The following is a 19,358-nucleotide window of genomic DNA, read 5'->3' as shown; positions in this document are numbered from 1 at the left end:
GGATAAGAGAGTCTGTCTGGGCAAAAATCACATTGGGAAAGAAAGCTACTAGAGCCTCCCCTGAGATAGTGCTTGAGATTTGCTACAGACCACTGGGATCTGATTTGGATATGGATAGAGACCTCTTTAATGTTTTTAATGAAGTAAACACTAATGGGAATTGTGATGATGGGAGACTTTAACTTCCCAGATATAGACTGGAGAACAAGTTCTAGTAATAATAGGGCTCAGATTTTTCTGGATGTGATAGCTGATGGATTCCTTCACCAAGTAGTTGAAGGCCCAGATAATCTTCATCCAAGAATATTAAAGGAACTGGCACATGAAACTGCAAGCCCATTAGCAAGAATTTTTAATGAATTAGTAAACTCAGGGGTTGTACCGTACAACTGGAGAATTGCTAACATAGTTCCTATTTTTAAGAAAGGGAAAAAAAGTGATCTGAGTAACTATAGGCCTGTTAGTTTGACATCTGTAGTATGCAAGGTCTTGGAAAAAATTTTGAAGGAGAAAGTAGTTAAGGACATTGAGGTCAACGGTAATTGGGACAAAATACAACGTGGTTTTACAAAAGGTAGATTGTGCCAAACCAACCTGATCTCCTTCTTTGAGAAGGTAACAGATTTTTTAGACAAAGGAAACACAGTGGATCTAATTTACCTCAATTTCAGTAAGGCATTTGATATGGTTCCACATGGGGAATTAGTTAAATTGGAAAAGATGGGGATCAATATGAAAATTGAAAGGTGGATAAGGAACTGGTTAAAGGGGAGATTACAACGGGTCATACTGAAAAGTGAACTGTCAGGCTAGAAGGAGGTTACTAGTGGAGTTCCTCAGGGATCAGTTTTGGGACAAATCTTATTTAATCTTTTTATTACTGACCTTGGCACAAAAAGTGGGAATGTGCTAATAAAGTTTGCGGATGACACAAAGCTGGGAGGTATTGCTAACACTGAGAAGGACCAGGATATAATACAGGAAGATCTGGATAACCTTGTAAATTGGAGTAATAGTAATAGGATGAAATTTAATATTGAAAGTGCAAGGTCATGCATTTAGGGATTAATAACAAGAATTTTGGTTATAAATTGGGGACACATCAGTTGAGGAGAAGGACCTTGGAGTATTGGTTGGTCACAGGATGACTATGAGCTGCCAATGTGATATGGCCGTTAAAAAAGCTAATGCGGTTTTAGGATGCATCAGGCAAGGTATTTCCAGTAAAGATAAGGAGGTGTTAGTACCGTTATACAAGGCACTGGTGAGACATCATCTGGAATACTGTGTGCAGTTCTGGTCTCCCATGTTTAAGAAGGATGAATTCAAACAGGAACAGATACAGAGAAGGGATACTAGGATGATCCAAGGAATGGAAAACCTGTCTTATGAAAGGAGACTCAAAGAGCTTGGCTTGTTTAGCCTAACCAAAAGAAAGCTGAGGGGAGATATGATTGCTCTTTATAAATATATCAGATGGATAAATATCAGGGAGGGAAAGGAATTATTTAAGCTTAGTACCAATGTGAACACAATAAAAAATGGATATAAACTGGACACTAGGAAGTTTAGACTTGAAATTAGATGAAGGTTTCTAACCATTAGAGGAGTGAAGTTCTGGAACAGCCTTCCAAGGGGAGTAGTTGGGGCAAAAGACATATCTGGCTTCAAGACTAAGCTTGATAAGTTTATGGAGGGGATGGTATGATGGGATAGCCTAATTTTGGCAATTAATTGATCTTTGATTAGCAGGTAAATATGCCTAATGTTCTGTGATGGGACGTTAGATGGGGTGGGATCTGAATTACTACAGAGAATTCTTTCCTGGGTGCTGGCTTGTGAGTCTTGCCCACATGCTCAGGGTTTAACTGATCGCCACATTTGGGGTTGGGAAGGAATTTTCCTCCAGGGAAGATTGACAGAGGCCCTGGAGTTTTTTCGCCTTCCTCTGCAGCGTGGGGCATGGGTCACTTGCTGGAGGATTCTCTGCACCTTGAGGTCTTTAAACCACGATTTGAGGACCTCAATAACTCAGACATAGGTTAGGGGTTTGTTACAGGAGTTGGTGGGTGAGATTCTGTGGCCTGCATTGTGCAGGAGGTCAGGCTAGATGACCATAATGGTCCCTTCTGACCTTAAGTCTATGAATCTATGAATTAATCACAATTCACTACTGTAGAAGCAGCAAAGAATCCTGTGGCACCTTATAGACTAACAGACGTTTTGCAGCATGAGCTTTCGTGGGTGAATACCCACTTCTTCAGATGCAAGCAGAGAAGAAGAAGTGGGTATTCACCCACGAAAGCTCATGCTGCAAAACGTCTGTTAGTCTATAAGGTGCCACAGGATTCTTTGCTGCTTCTACAGAACCAGACTAACACGGCTACCCCTCTGATACTTGAATTCACTACTGATTACTCTCCTATTTAATATATTTCAGTCATTCTATCAAGGAGCAGAAATAATACCTTGGGTGAAATCCTGGATGCACTGAAATCAAAGACAAAACTCTCACTGACATTAATGTGGCCAGGATTTGACCTCAGGCATATAGTGACCACCCCGCCTATATAAATAATGAGCAGCAAAACCAAATATCTGAAGGCAACAATCCATGAACAACCCAGAAGCTGAAAATTATTCACCCAGTTTATTTAGTGAATATTTACCAAAAGCGAACACATTTGAAGAAAATTTGGATCCATTTGTGAAGACTTGCTAACCAAAAAAGAAGGCTAAGGTGGGATTTTCCAAAGTACCCAAATAACACAGGAACATAGGTCCCACGGAAAGTCAATAGAACTTATGTGTATAAATGATTTAGGAGACTCCCTCAAATTCACAATGAATAACTGGGCCAGATCCTTAGCTGATATAAACTATGCTGATTCACAATAGCTGAAGATATGGACCATTATTTGCAATAAACACTTCAACCAGCTCTGCTAATTAATCCTCACAATATCCTTATGAGGTAGTATTATAACTATCTGGGTTTCAAAAATGGCTACCAGTAAAAACCAAGGGGAAGGGTTCTCCAGCCAAACCTTACCTGCTGCTCCTTTTTTTTTTTTTTTTTTTTTTTTTTTTTTACTGAAAACGCTTCAATGACAGTGTCCTTTCTACTGCCCCCTCTACCAGACCAGTGTGCAATGATCAATGATTTTGGTTGACGTCCCTAGTATTTTACATTCCCAGTGAGGACATCTGAGGCAATACCGACCGGGTGGGTTATTTGACCTATCCAGTGTCAATCCAGTATGTATTTCATAATTAATCTACACATGAATTAGCAGTAGACCTCAAGTTGAAAGCACTTGCCGGGCCTAGTCTACTCAGGCAAAGCTAGTGGAGAACTAAGATAGGGGCCAGTATGCAAGAGATTTGCATTCATGTGTACCAGAGCCTCCCCTCTAGTAGACATATAATCAGGCTTGCTCAAGAGTACATAAGTTGGCTTTATTTGATTCATCAACATAAAACTTGTGCAGTGGGTGCTGGGAGTCGCAAGAAAAGCCATGTGAAATATTCACAATGATACTCAAAACCTACTGAATGTCAAGTCTCCTGACAAACTCAGAACTCAGATCAGATTCATCAGAAGGTTCCCTAAGGTTTGCAACCTTTCCTGTTAATGGTGACCCAGCTTCAAGAGAACCTGGAGCTATTTACAATTTTGCACTGAAGATGTGAAATTTGCTTTTGCACAAAGCCACATAAGACTGTTGTTTTGACTGCGTATGTCTACTCTGCAATCACAGAGTGGGGTTGCAGCTTGTGTAGTCCTACTGGAGTTAGCTTTAATCTAGCTAGCTCAGGTACTATATCGGCAAAGCCAAGGCAGCACAGGCTTCAGGGTGGGCTGAACCCTGAAGCCTGTGGGTAATTACTAGCAGGGCTTGCCCACACCGAAGTCTGTGCTGCTGCAGAGTCACTGCTCTGTCACCCAAGATAGCTAGATTAAAGCTAGCTCAGGTATGTCTACATGAGCAACTGTCTGACTCTGTGATTGAAGTCCAGATACACCCCAAGTTTCACTTTGAGTTTTAGGGTTCATCTCAGCCTGAAATTCAGGGTGAAGCTAAAGGGTGTTTGTAGCGGAGTGACCTGGGACCTTAAAAAAGCCCTGGGAGAGGGCTGGGGTGGGTGAAAAGCTAGGCTGATTAGGGGAAAGCAGCCACAGGTGGGGCCATGCCCCAATCAGGTCACGGCTGGCCCTGTAAGAGGGCTGAGGGCCAGAGACTGGAAGAGAGTCTTTCTCTAGCTTTTTGAGAGAGAGGGACCTGGCTGCCTGGGAGCTGAGAAGGTACCTAGGGTAAACAGTGCTGGAGAAGGGCAGAGGAAGCTGAGGAGCTCCAGCCTGCAAAACCCCAGGCTGCAGGCCTTGGTAAAGGGCCTACAAAAGGGGCTGCAGAGAGGCAGCCCAGAGATAAGCAAAGGCAGCAGGTCCTAACCCCCTTGCAGATGATGAGTGGTTTACCAACTGCAGTCCACCCCAGGGAGCGGGGACTAGATGATGACTGGCAGTAGCCACTGAGGCAAGGTGGGGATAGAGGGTTGGGGGTTCCCCTGGGAGGGGAGACCCAGAGACAGTGGGTTGCTGCTGGGGGCAGAACCCTGAAGCAGAGGGGCATTGGGGTCCGTGAGGGACACGGGGAGCCAGCGGCGGGCGAGACACCGGCCTGTAGAGGGCGCTCTGGGCTGGAAAGAGCTAATTCCTGAGGCAGCCAGCAGGAGGCGCCGCGCCGGTGAGTCGTCACCCTGCCACAGTGTGGAAGAAAAATAGAGGAAAACTGAAAAATAATTTTGAAGGATCCCTTGAGAAGTGAAAGAACTGAGCTTCACAAGAACTGTAATTGGAGGTATGTTCCTGATGATGCATGTGTGCGGTTAGCTAACAACCACTGCATCTATATATTGCATGTAACCATGGATTGTTAGTGTTATGGAATACTGAGGTGAGACCATGTCTTAGATATGGTAATTTCAAAGCATTCTGCATCAAGACTTTAGTGCCATGTGACAACAAGCAGTGTTACTGAACTGTGAATTCTCTTTTTTAGGGGAAAAAGGTTGGTTCAACCCCTGATGACATATGAAGATTCAGAGTGTTCTTGCAGGATACTGTGTAGCAGAATCAGAATCAGACAAGACAATGACTATATCATATTTGAGTATGGCTTCAGGACAAGATGGTTTTTTTCCCCTACCATTCTCCTTAAATTCAAAATTATCTTTAAATCAAAACGTCATGGTTTCTACTTATTTACCTTTAACTGTTAGTTCACAAGAGCAGTTTTTGTTTATGAAGTGCTTAGACAGACCTCAATAAGGTCAAATATTGTTTGGGGGGTTAACTGGTTTTTCTACAGATGGACATCCATATACAGAATTTCACTGGACATGTAAAAGTGTGGGCAAGGTTTTCAAGGTTTTCAAAGGTTTCCTTTGGGAAAGTCAATTCAGCAGCAACTGTAGTCTTTTCCAGATGCATATTCCACAGCTTTGAAAAATTCACTCCCAGTGAATGAGCAGTAAGGGCTAAATAAGGAGAGGGAGAAGATGGATAGAGAATACATAGACCAAAAAAAAAAAAGTTATCTTTGTCTGTTTTTCATCCACAGAGACAGATAGTCCTCAATATTAGTATGCAGAAAGATCCAAATTGAAAATCAAAAAGTATATTGCAGAAAATCATCTTTTTGAATCAATAGAATTGTTTTATATAAAGTTTAAAAAATGGTGGCAGAGTCACCAAAGGGTGAAATCTGACATCTTCATATTGTAAAATGAAGCAATACATTTAATACATCAGCCTTGCAGCAGCTGCAGTATTTGCATTCTAGCAAATGGACACCTGATGGCAGCACATTATAACACCAACACTGTTCACAATTGCTCCGTCTTTAATACAGTAGTGCTTTTAAAATCTGAATGGACAATGCCATGTTTATAAATGCAATAATAATATTCTGAATGTTCCATGTGTAACCACATGAGCTGGAAACAAACATATTCTGCATGCTTTTCTGTTCTGAATACTACATGGTATTAACACATGCAAAGCCCCACTTCTTACTCATACATACCCTTTGTTTAAGTAATGTTAAATGTCTGATTGAATTAATTTGCTTTTTTGCGATTTTCTAAGTTTTAACAGATACTCCTTTGTACTTAGGTCATCAACATAGAATGAGACCTTGAGGCTGACTCAACTCATCACTAATACTGCATAACAGTTCCAAGAAATGAATGCAGTCCAAGATTGCCAGGAAACTATGCTACTTCTTCTCAAACTAGGATCTGGCCACAGTGAACCATGTGTTTGTCACCTCCAGATTGGATGATTGTAACACCATATCTTGTGTTGAAGGGAGAAAAGACACAACAAGTCCAGTTATTAAAACAACAGCCCCATCCTGAGCAATATCTGCACTTTCCAGGGCTCCCAGTTTGCTTTCGGTGTCAATTCAAGGCTGTGGTTTTCATCCCTCATGGGTTGGGTACTAGCTACATCACACCCCACTCTTCATTCTTAACCTAACAAGACAGCCCACAGAACAATGTCTCTGACAAGCTTATAGGAGGGAGGTAAGGCATGCTCTATTGAGGAACCCCCCTTGTGAAATAGCCACTGGAGAAGATAAGACTTAGCCCAGTTTGGCCCTTTTTAGAGCTCATTACTGAGACTCTACATTTTGCAAAAGTCTGCAGTCGAAAACCAAAACCAAGGAGTGACAGAGAATGACAAAGACAGACACTTCAGTGGTCTTACTCCATCTTTATACAGCTTTAAGGGAAAGCTCAATCAGACCTTTGGTTTACTTGTGAATGTCTCTGTTTTGGTCAGTTCTGATCATTTCTGTATAGCAATTTGTTTTTTTGGTTATATTTACTTTGTATATAGGATTTTGCTACCAGAAAAAATATAATGCCTCAGAGATGTTGAGGGGTCATACAACATGATCTTGGCAATGTATAAGGGCAAAAGAGTATTTGCTTTCAAACATCCTGGGTCACTGACCCAAAAGACCCACATAGTTTATTACTATGTAGACAGTTAGGAACTTTAAAATGTAGATCTTTCATCATATAGAATTTTATAATATAGCAATTAGCTAATAATCCTCTAGAGGGTGGAATGAATTGTGTCCGTTCTGCTGCCATTCAGGTACCTACAGAGATAGGATTTTCCTTGGCTCTCAGTGTTTACCTAACTGTGCTCCCACTGAAATCAATAGTGAAACTCCCTTTGACTTCAACAGCAGCAGAGATAGGTCAGCTCTGACAGCTTTTAAAAGTCTTACCCTAGGTGCCTATATGGAAGCAGCAATTATACGGGTGTCTAGATCACACCCCTGAAGTCCACACCAGCTGTGCCCAAATGTTGTCCAGCTGAAAGCTGCATTATCTATTTGCCTGGAGCCCAAAGGCTGCACCTAATGTGCATAAAATAGAACAGAATTGCAGCTGTCCCCATTTTTAATATGGAAGCAGGGCTCATGGTCACATCACATGATATAGCCTGGCAGTTTATATCAACTGTATTCTGAGAGCTGTAGCCTCAGCAAGCTACAACAACATATTAAACATGAGAGCACCCATGTGCAGAATAGTAAAATTGTGGATTGCATTTGGTTCATATGCCAGGCATTGGCCACTTCTGATATTCATGATACGGCCCATATGACTTCTGATTAAATTTTATATAATTGACACAACATAAAATGCACAATACCTTAACTTCTTGCCTCCATCTGCAATTTTAGCTTTTAGAAGATATCCTTCTTTTTCCACTACCTGCAAGAAAGAATATTTATATCATAACCCTATATTTTATTAATATGAACCAATTTATTTAGTACATGCTACAAGACTCTATATATAGGAATGTCTAGTGTCGTAGCACTTTATCGCTTATTCTTATTTTATTTATCTGTGGTCAGTTCCTTTCAAGTGCTGGCAAGTTATCTTTAATGTCAATCAAATATATAGTAATAAAATGGAAAAGAAACTCTGAACATTACATCTGAAAAAAACCTGTTTAAGTACAAGTAAAGTTTCTGGTTATAAGTGAAACATTGGTTAAAATGTATCATATTGGTTCACTAATACATCTTAAGTTATATGAAATGTCTATAGGAATTTTATGTTTGCTTATAAGCTATGTAGAACGTATATTATCCTAGAGACATAGCACCCTCTGCTGTGAAAACGTTAGCTCTCATAAGCTACCTAGAGTCAGGTATATGAATGGCAGACCTCCAAAAGATTATCTAATAAAGGTGCATGTCTACAGGTGGCACTTTTCTCTTTGAGTCAGTACTAACTCAAGACTGTTGTAAGGTGCAAAAAGGCATTATGCTTTTAGGTGTGCTGTCTTTCCAATGAGATGTAATACAAAGGCCCTCACCTCTTGCAGCCATTAAAAGGTCACACTCAAATGGGAATTGTTTATGTTCATGTGAGGGCAGCATTTGTCCTTAAATTTACAATTGCACCAAAATGTTCTAGTGATACAACCCAGGGAAAGCACACTGTGAGTAGTTCATCGCTGCCACCACAATCTTGAGTTGGAATTACAAAGGAAAACACCACAACTTGTGTGTATCTACCAAAACTGGGCCAGAACATCTGGTGAGGCCAAACTGGCCAGAGCACAAATTGTGTGTGTGTGTGTGTGTGTGTGTGTGTGTGTGTGTGTGTGTGTGTGTGATTTAAACCTCACCTTTGTAGTTCCCCAATCCTAGGGCTTCTCTGTGAAAGCCAGTTCTCCCTGTGCAGTGTTAAAGCAGCCTAAGGATTGCTCTAAATTACACTAGGCTGCAACACTGAAAGGGGGCCAAAATTGCAATTGAGGATTGGCAGAGCACAGGGGCATCCTGGATCACTCCTCTCCTTGAACATCCCCCCAAACACACACACACACACTCCTTTATTTGTTAAACCAGCAGCAAGGAAATTCAGTAGTGTAAGAATTCCTATGTCAGATTGATGGCACTAGATGATTGTTCTTATACTTGGGAGATTGAGGGGTTGGTTTCACCAACTTTATGGCCAGATTATGATGGCAGTGCAACAAAAAGTAACCACACCTTATTGAAGGAGTTGGGCAATTGTTTTAGTGTATGTTGAAGAAACTTTTATTTTGGCCTTCAGCTAAATCACCGTGACCTGTGAACTCATCAGATTGCACTAGCTAAACAGGATCCATTCGGGTTAGTACTTGGAAAAGAGCATGAAAGGAACACATAAATGGTGTAGGAAGGGAGACTGGTGATTTAAAAGATGACTGTCTTCACCTTCTGTCACTTATGAAGTAATGTCCCAGGAGGATGCTGGTTAACTTCATATAGTCTCCTGAGTCATCACAGCTCAGGGTGGAGCAGATGATTTCCTAAAAACTATCATAGGCTTTAGCCTTTTGCAGGGTTATATATAAGGGAGGATTATAAAATCAAATATACAAGTCTGTTCTTACTGTACAAAAATATGACTATATAAACAGAATGGTATATACAATGGTACCCAAAGGGTACTTCAGTTTCTCATGAGAGTTTTAGTTTGGAATATACAATACTGTGCACACTGCATATACATACATGTTTGTACATGCATACTGAAAATCTGTATGTTTACAGACAACATTTTGGGTGATATCCTCATCTGAACATATAGGAATTTGTGTGTGCCTTTTCTACAACTTGCACTTATTCCATTCATAGCTTCCAAGGCCAGAAGGGTCCATTGGGATCACCTGGCCTGACCTTCTGTATAGCACAGGCCATAGAACTTCCCCAAAATAATTCCTAGAGCATGTATTTTAAAAAAACATCCAATATTGATTTAAAAATTGACCACATCCCTTGTTGGATGTTCCATGCAAATCCATGGGTGTCAATATGGAGTGTAGAGAAAAAAACATTTAGGACCACAGGCATTGTTCACCAGAATCACATCATCGTTCCATCTAGCTAGAGAAGGGGGAATAATTTCAGATAAAGTAAGAACTAACCCCAATATCTTCCTACTTTTCAATCATACTTGTAACAACCCCTTGTATCATTTTCCATCCCTTCTCATCCTTCAATTTTTGTTGCTTTACACTTCTGGTGTGTAGTCAGGGCCAGCAGTGCTAAATGTCAGATGAGAAGGTTATTCTCCGAATGTTTCCATCCACCTGGAAATGGCAGTTGGGAGGAGCTTTTACTAATCAACAAGTTGTTGATCACTTCTCCAAACCAGATCCAAATTTTGATCATTTCAAGATTTGCCCATCACTATATCTAGATTGATTATATTCGAACACAAATAGAAGCAATGTTGAATTTCAATACTCAGTTTGAACAATCCCTATCCTGAAATTTGGGGGATTTAAGAACAGGATTCATTTCCAGATTAGAACGTTGCTGCTCAGACCCCTCTCTATAACACTCCTGAACTGGAACAGCAAATGAATACACCACCAAAACTGAGGGATCTAGGGAATTCAAATCCAAACTGCACAGCTGAAACCCATCTCTTGATTTAACTTAGATGTCTACTTTTAACTTAGATATTTCAAAAACACAAGAACTAGTATTCCAATCTCATGGTTTATCCTGGCACTAGAAATCCTCCAGGTAATATTCAGAAGGCTTCTTATTTCTATATACAGTAGTTTCTTATGCACCTCTACCCTGATATAACGCGACCCGATATAACACGAATTCAGCTATAACGCGGTAAAGCAGTGCTCTGGGGGGGCGGGGCTGCACACTCCAGCAGATCAAAGCAAGTTTGATATAATGCAGTTTCACCTATAACGCGATAAGATTTTTTGGCTCCAGAGGACAGCGTTATATTGGGGTAGAGATGTATATTATTCTGATTTTATAAGTACAATGATTGCCTTTAAAAATGTTACAATTGTCTTTGATAACTTGATGTTATCACAGTATTCATTGATATTCCCCATAATTAGTACCGGGACTACCAAGGGAATACTGCAGTAATGTTTTTTAGTTACCAAGGCAATTGAAAAGGTTTTAAAGGTACCATTCTTTCTATGTACATATACTGTATAAAACAATATATGCACATGTATCGCACAGTACATCTGCTAATGTCCCTTTTCGTGTCTTATGTGATTTCACAGAAATCCTTCTAGGACAATTCAGTTTATTCTTCCAGTCCTTCATCTGATGGATGACATGGAGTTACAAAATCATGAAATGTCCTTATAGTACTCTCTTTTCTTTCTGCCTCAGTGAATATCCATCATTTGTTTTTGAGTTGTTGACCTTCCTGCACCTTTCCAGCTGAGGAAAGGTTGAGAGAATAATCCAAAATACCCTGAAAGAATTAACATAAAAATAAGATACTGGAAGCCTAGGGCTGCTTCTTTCTGTACTTAAAGTATTAAATATGAAAATTATATATATACACACACACACTTGTGTGTGTCTGTGTAGTGTGTATAATTGTGTGTAGCTATCACAGACAGGGATGTACACTCACATATTTGTGTGTATTAATATATGCAAGAGTGAGGTGGTCTGCTAGTGTTATTGGAAAACAGTATCAGAAAATATAATTAATACTATATCAGCTATGATTTCTATAGCTTTCCTGAACTGAATTATACCTGGGAACTGGGCCAAATTCTGAAGACTTTAATTAGACAAAAGTCCCTTTGAAGTCAATGTCATTATCTAGATGATTCTGGATTTTCATGTTAATGTTCTTTTAAAAAATATAATCTTTTAATTTGCCTCCGCTTTTCTCCAGTAAAATTCTACAGGTATCTAATTATGTACAAAACATTAAGTTAAAACACAGTAGCGTGGGCAAAGGCAGAAAACTGGCTTCACTCTTCTCAATATATATTTTTCTCTTCACTAAATCTCAGACATTACTTAAAACAAATTCACACCTAGTATGTTCCCTTTGCTTATTCTGCTAATCCAAACTAATATTTTTGGGAAAGAAATATAAGCAGTTAATTAACATCCAACTATTAGTATTGCTGAAATGTCAGCCTAGTGCTCCTGATTCAATAGCAAATTGAAATTGTATATCATTAACTAAAATGCTTTGTCGTTTCTAACAGTATAATTTCTATTAAGTAACAAACTTTCCACACATCTTTACTTCTTTCTACCCCCTTAACATATTAAAGCATCCAGAGTGTCAAGTGTTCATCTTTAATACAACACATACTATATTTCCATTAAAAATATTTAAAGTAAATAAGCAAAGCAATACATAGATTCTGTAATACAATGGCTTACCGTTTGTTCCTTTGGGCTAATGATGTCTGTGAGTATTAAGTTATGTTGGGAATGATTCCTTCTATGACGAGATATCTGAAAATATATTCATTTACAACTTAGAATCAGCTTGATATAATTGTACCAAATCAAACAAGGTTTACATGTAAGGATAGACGGAAACAATCTGTTGAAAGGACATGTGCAGTGTATGTATATGTCTATATGTATTTTATATATTAAATAAAAATGAAGTTTTTGAAAACCTGGTTCCCACTGAGAATGAACAGACTTTAGGATCATTCCTAGTCCTAATGTTTGCAATGCAACTCTGGCAAATTAAGCTAAAATCAACTGGCATATATATAAGCCTTCTGAGCTTATCTAGAACACTTCATTCACAGGATCTCAAAGCAGTTTAAAAAGATGGGTAGCATTATCCCCATTTTACAGATAGGGAAATTGAAGCACAGAGAAGTTAATGATGAGCCCAAGGCCACATTGCAAGTCAGTGAGAGAAATAGGAGATACGTTAGATTCTTTTCCCAGTTCTAGTATATCATGTTCCAGAAATTGTAATGGCTATCCCCAAATCTTCCATGACTAGAAGGCTACATAAATATTTTGGTCCTGATTCTGCTGCTTGGATTGGGGCCTTGATTTCTTTCAGTCCCCTCTTTTTTTCCCCAGGAGAAAAGTGTACAAAACTGTAATTGATGGAAGCATAACACATGACCCCAGGAAATTATCAGAGCTACATGAATCTTTCACAATGAACCTAAAACTCACCTGCATTCAGGTTTTCCTACAAACCTGAAACTCAGGCAGGTTACCCAAAGAAATGCCAGGACTTTTTGTAAAAGTTGGTTGTGCTTTAATTTAGTTTTAAGCACAAAAGAGGGTGATTTACAGTTGGGAGTTGGAACCAAAACAAGAAAAAAAATCAAATTTGGACTGAATTTTACTCCCCATAATCTATTCTCTTATTACCTACTAAAACACAGTTTAAAAAAGCCATAATGTATTGTGTTTATGTTTAAATATCTGAATCTACCAATTTTTCTTAATTAATCTGTAGGGCCTCCTTTAAAAAACAGTTAACCATATTATGATCCTATATTTTTCTGCACACTTTGCCTTCATGTTTATATGTAACCACTAACATTTTAAGCCCTGAAATCTATATCCTAGATAGAGCTCTGCTCTCCTAGTCGGAGCTAATGAGCTTAATGAATTACCAGTTATAAATTTAATACAAACATTTCAGATAAAGATATAAACATTCTTCACAATTCAAAAGTTTCTCTGACCTATTTATAAAGAATATCACTTAACAATTTCATTAGGGGTGAGTAACAGCTGGTGACATGGCTGTGTCCTAAAGTGTTTTTCTCTCTTAATATTCTGCATCTTAAGCAATCGAGCCTTCATAAGAAATACTTTAGTTAGTGGCAGTCCCTCCTTTGGGGAGAAAAAATATGTCAGACCACATTTTCTGTATTTTGCAATCTTGTTTTCAGGAGTGTCATGTTTCTGTTTTATTAGCATGTAGGGTAAACAAGAATGATTTGCTGATGCTATTGAGAGAACTTCTAAGACTGTGGTCTTTCTATTTAGATTTTGGATTGAATTTAATATTAATGCAAACAGAGGCATGTGTATAAATTCAAAATAAATTAATTCAATTTATCTTTTTTTCCCCTTATCTTCATTACAAATCTGGAGACTATAGACTGCACAAGAGATATAACTAAACTATTCAGGTCTAGATCATATAATTCTCTCTTACAGACCTCCATACCTAATTATTCTTTTACATATAACCAGGCATATTGCTAAATGTTTTTTAAAATATTATTTTCTCTCAGCCAAATTACATAAAAGGACACACCACTATTCCCTAAGGTCTACTTTATAGCCAACCAATATTTAATGAGTGGCTCAAGAATCAAAATGTGGCTTTTTGTGGCCCTGCATACCACTCTTGGGACATCCACTGGACTGATCAGAGACCTTCTTTTGCTCTAGACTTGGGCACAATGGCCAGAGCAATGATAAGGGGAATGCTCTCCATCCTGCCTGACACATGCTAAAGAGAATGGACAAGATCCACTCAGATATACCTTGAAGCAGTCAGAAATAAGGAAGAATGAATGGACAGAGAAAGAGAGGGGAGAACATCCTTCAATTTCTTCCCATAAGCCATGATTGGCATGTGGGGAATGGGATGTGGAAAGGAGAGAGACAGAATATAAGAACTGCCATGCTGGGTCAGACCAATTGCCCATCTACACACCTGTCTCCAATGGCTCATACCAGAGCTTCAAGGGGAGTGGACCGGACAGAACAGTTTGAGTGATTCATCCCATGATTCCTCTTCTGGCTTCTGACAGTAGAGGTTTAGAGTCTCACTAAGCATGAGGTTGGGTCCGTGACCAGCTTGGCTAATAGCCATTGATGAACTTCTCCATGAACTCATCCAGTTCTTTTTTGAACCCAGTTATATTTTTGGTCTTCACAACATCCCATGACAATGAAAAAACAACAAGAAGTCCTTGTGGCACCTTAGAGATGAACACATTTATTTGGGCATAATCCTTCATGGGCTAAAGCCCACTTCATCAGATGCATGGAGTGAAAAAAAACAGTAAGCAGAATATATATTATAGCACATGAAAAGATGGGAGTTGCCTTACCAAGTAGGGGGTCAGTGCTAACGAACCAATTCAATTAAGGTGGAAGTGGCCTATTCTCAACAGTTGACAAGCAGAGGAGAATACCAAAGGAGGGAAAATTACTTTTGTAGTGATAACGAGGTCAATGTAATCAAGGTGGCCCATTTCCAACAGTTGACAATTAGGTGTGAGTATCAGCAAAGGGAAAATTACTTTTTATAGTGACCCATCCACTCCCAGTCTTTATTCAGGCTTAATTTGATGGTGTCCAGTTTGCAAATTAATTCAAGTTCTGCAGTTTCTCGTTGGAGTCTGTTTTTGAAATTTTTTTTGTTGAAGAATTGCCACTTTTAAGTCTGTTATTGAGAGTCCAGGGAGATTGAAGTGTTCTCCTATTGGTTTTTGAATGTTACAATTCTTGATATCTGATTTGTGTACATTTTTTTTTTGTGTAGAGACTGTCCGGTTTGGCCAATGTACATGGCAGAGGGGCATTGCTGGCACATGGTGGCATATATCACACTGGTAGATGTGCAGGTGAACTCCCATCCTTTCATGTGCTATAATATATATTCTGCTTACTGTTTTTTTCACTCCATGCATCTGATTAAGTGGGTTTTAGCCCACGAAAGCTTATGCTCAAATAAATTTGTTAGTATCTAAGGTGCCACAAGGATTCCTCCTTTTTTTTGCTGATACAGACAAACACTCTGAAACCTGTCACCATGACAATGAGTTACACAGGCTAATTGTGCATTGTGTCAAAAAGTACTTTCTCTTGTTTGTATTAAACATGCTACCTATTCATTTCATCAGGTGACCTCTGGTTCTTGTGTTATGTGAAGGAGTAAATACTTTCCTATTCACTTTTTTCATATCATTCATGATTTTATAGACCTCGATCATATCTCTGCTTAGTCCACTCTTTTCTAAGCTGAACAGCAGTGATGTTTTTAGTCTCTCCTTGTATGGAAGCCATTCCATACCATTGATCTTCTATGTTACCCTTCTCTGAACATTTTCCAGTTTCACTCTATCCTTTTTGAGATGGAACAACAACAACTGCACACAAGGTATGGGCATACCATGGATTTACATAGTGGCATTGTATTTTGCAGTCTACCTACCCTCCACTCATCTGATACAGAGGTTTTTTCAGCAGCAGGTTACATACTACAGTTAGTAGTCTTGCCATTTCATATTTGAGTTCCTTCAGAACTTGGTGAGTACCATCTGGTCCTGGTGACTAATTACTATTACATTTATCAATTTGTTCTAAAACTTCTTCTACTGATACATCAATATGGGATAGTATTTCAGTTTTGTCACCCAAAAGGATAGCTCCGATGTGGGTTTCTCCCACACATTCTCTGCAGTGAAGACAGGCAAACAGACTGACAGAAGATACTGCATTCAAAAGATTTCCAGAAAGCAACACAACAATTGCCAGTTCCAGATATAGATGACTTCCTTTTCCCATTATTATATTCATTAAAAATCTTCATTGTGAATGCAGCACCAGAAACAGTAATGGAAACTGAATGTGTGTTGAGAGAGAACAGGACTCTCAGTTGTTATTTATTAAATGATTTATATATTAGTAGTTTTGTGGAAATGATACCCAAGTTTCTGTAAAAGTAGAAAATATGAAATCATGTCAAGCACTAATGGTGGATTCCAATGTAACTCAGACAAGAACCTCCTTCAGCCCCCAAAACTAAATCTAGATCTAGACTTTGAACCTGTGGCCTCTCTCTATAGTGAATCAAGCCAAACCAACACTTTCATTAGAAATCTCCCCAAACATCTGGCTCTCAAATGAAATGAAAGAAAACTTTAAACAACGTTTTTTTTCTGCTCTTTGTAATTCATAGTGAGCATTTGGTTTAGGGATAGTGCCATCCTTTTATTCAGATCTTCATAAATTGAATCAAAGCATCTTGACAGAAACTCCCAACAGAAGTAAAGGCATACTGTGGAGATTTGTCTAAAAACTCATCAGAACATAAATATTTATATTTTGTAAATATCCCATCTATTAAAGCAGTTTATTGGTCACATTACATCGCTGCTTCCCAAATATACTTATAGTCAGTAGGAATCTGTTCTAAACAGGACCACTTGATTGACAGAGGGCTGCTTTGGAAACAAAATTTAGAAATTAATCCCCGATTTTACATCATGTAAAATACTGAAAATCTAGGTGATTACTAAGAACTGTATGGGGCACATTGTAAGAGTTGTGCACATACACCTAGAGAAGGATTCACTCCATTAATTTGGTTCCAAGATATTCTTGTTTTATAGGTAAACAATAAGGGGCATGATTTAGGATTTCACCATCCCAATACAATGCACCCCCATTATCTTAATAATGTCAACTTGAACCTAAATAGTATCTGTCATAACACCTCTATCTCATCCCATAGTGTGCTATGAAACGCAGAGATTTATAAGAGTAGTTCTAAAAAGGAATCTCAAGGAAAGTCATCTTATCAGCAGTTTTCTGATTTGATGAATATTCTTCAGTCAGCAACAATGTCACCTGCAGCATTAAAAATCCACTCAGAGAGCGCCTGCAAGTCCGTGGGCAAGTCTGGTTTTGTTAAATTCAGCCTCAGCAACTTCTTCTCCCCTCCTCCCCCAAGTTAGCTAAAGGGTATCCCTCTACTACTGGAGTTATTCTAGCATCCAAGAACTGATCCAGTGTCATACTTTCTGCAAATACACAGAGCCTCCATAAAATATGCCTGCTATCCCAGTAGGGACTGATAACTCCCTTACAACTACTATTTTAACATAATTAATTTAATGTAAATAAAATACCTGTGAACTTTTACAATGACTTGATATCTAATTTAATTTCCTTCTGTGCTCCCATTTGTTCTCAAGATGTTTTTTAAAAATAATATGCTTAGCTTCACTCTGATTGTGTGCTGATAAACCAATCCCAGCAAAACACAGCTCGTTGCTAGTTATTCTCTTATCAGAGCAGGACCCAGATCCTAAAAAGGGACCTTGGGACTCAGTATTCACACTAGAAATCTGATTCTAATCTGACTCATCTTGGCAATGAACAGAAACATACTCTGATCTTTGTGTCTAACCAAAACTAACCAAGACAGCAGGGATTTCAAATATGGACTCCTCCTAACTGCTCAAGAACAATCTACAAAGAATTATTACCTGGAATTATCTGCTGAATCATCATGAACAAGTGAATTCCAGATAATTGCAAGCGGTTTATGGATAATTCACAAACAGAAAAAGAGATTACATTTGTTGAATAAATTATTCACTGTGAATTATTCACCCAACAAGCTCTACTTTGTAGCAAACTGCCAGAATCTCAGCCTGCAGACCACTAGGATTTCCCAAGCATAAAACACTGATTTGGTTAACAGAGTTAAGATTATTTGCCTCTATAATTTTCTCCAAAATGCTTGTCTCACGCCAGCAAGAAAGAGATTTTTAATGGATGTTTTAGTAAGTTTTCTGCAAGGATATTTTCACTCTCTCCAAGTTTTGACGTCCCTTTTAAGGGACTTCTCCAGGGGTTATGTCTATTATTTTACTGCATCAAACTAAAATTGTAACTTCCATAATGGAGAATCCCTTGTAAACACCCCAAATTGGAGACTGCACTTTGTAAGCTCTCTGGCCCTGATCCAGGAATGCACATAGGCATGTGCTTAAGTGCTTTGCTGGATCAGGGTCAGAACGTTCAGTGCATTGCAGGATTGAGCTTTCCAGCTACAGCTTATATTTGCTGTACAAAACTAGCCACATAAACTTCTGTGACTCCCTTCATACAACAAAGGAAGGGCAAGTAATACTGATTCAATGATGTCTGTATTCATTTCATCTCCAGTCACTGTAGCATTTAAATTTACTACTCTTAAATTTACAAATAAAATATATTTTTAACATTTAGGACCCATTCTTAGGGGTTATGGGACAAACCACCACCTCTGTGAAGGGATCCTTTATGGAATTTTCTGCCACCTCCTAGTCATCTGGAATATTTCAGCAGGATTTCATCCCTAATCATTCCATCAGATGAGGATGACCCACACAATTAAGAGATGGCTCCTGCACTCTCCCCAGAATCAGCAAGTCCCCAGGGTCTGATAACTTCAGCACCAGCTCCAAGGCCCTTGTAACACTGCCAGATTTCCTCATAGCATAACTCCAAGAGAACTCCATTGGAGTCACCCTGTCAGGACTATTCCCAGCACTTGCTTCTCTAGGGTCTCTATGTAAAGAGGAGAGGGGACTTCCCACAGGTAGAGATGGTGATGGAAATCATAATGCAACAGAAGGCTGGATTAACTTTTCGTCCTGCCTTTTCCATGTGGATTCATGGGAAGAGGGAATAATGATCTATGTCACTTGAATCTTGCCCTCACCTCTCCCCATGATGTTTCTAGCC

General features: G+C 39.0%; 1 protein-coding gene across 1 annotated transcript in view; it reads right to left on the bottom strand.

Annotated features, from left to right (window-relative positions):
* Nucleotides 1-19,358, bottom strand: part of ARHGAP15 (Rho GTPase activating protein 15) — a 454,296-nt gene that overhangs the window by 370,156 nt on the left and 64,782 nt on the right. Inside the window, exons 3-4 of the mRNA XM_045031797.1 lie at nucleotides 12,273-12,347; nucleotides 7,739-7,800 (exon numbers count right to left, since the gene is read on the bottom strand). Coding sequence (XP_044887732.1) covers nucleotides 7,739-7,800; nucleotides 12,273-12,347 — 137 coding nt within the window. The remainder of the gene's footprint in view (nucleotides 1-7,738; nucleotides 7,801-12,272; nucleotides 12,348-19,358) is intronic.

Source organism: Mauremys mutica, chromosome 10 (assembly GCF_020497125.1).
Source record: "Mauremys mutica isolate MM-2020 ecotype Southern chromosome 10, ASM2049712v1, whole genome shotgun sequence".
In the NCBI taxonomy this organism is placed as follows: domain Eukaryota; kingdom Metazoa; phylum Chordata; order Testudines; family Geoemydidae; genus Mauremys; species Mauremys mutica.
This window is presented reverse-complemented; position numbering and strand designations above follow the sequence as displayed.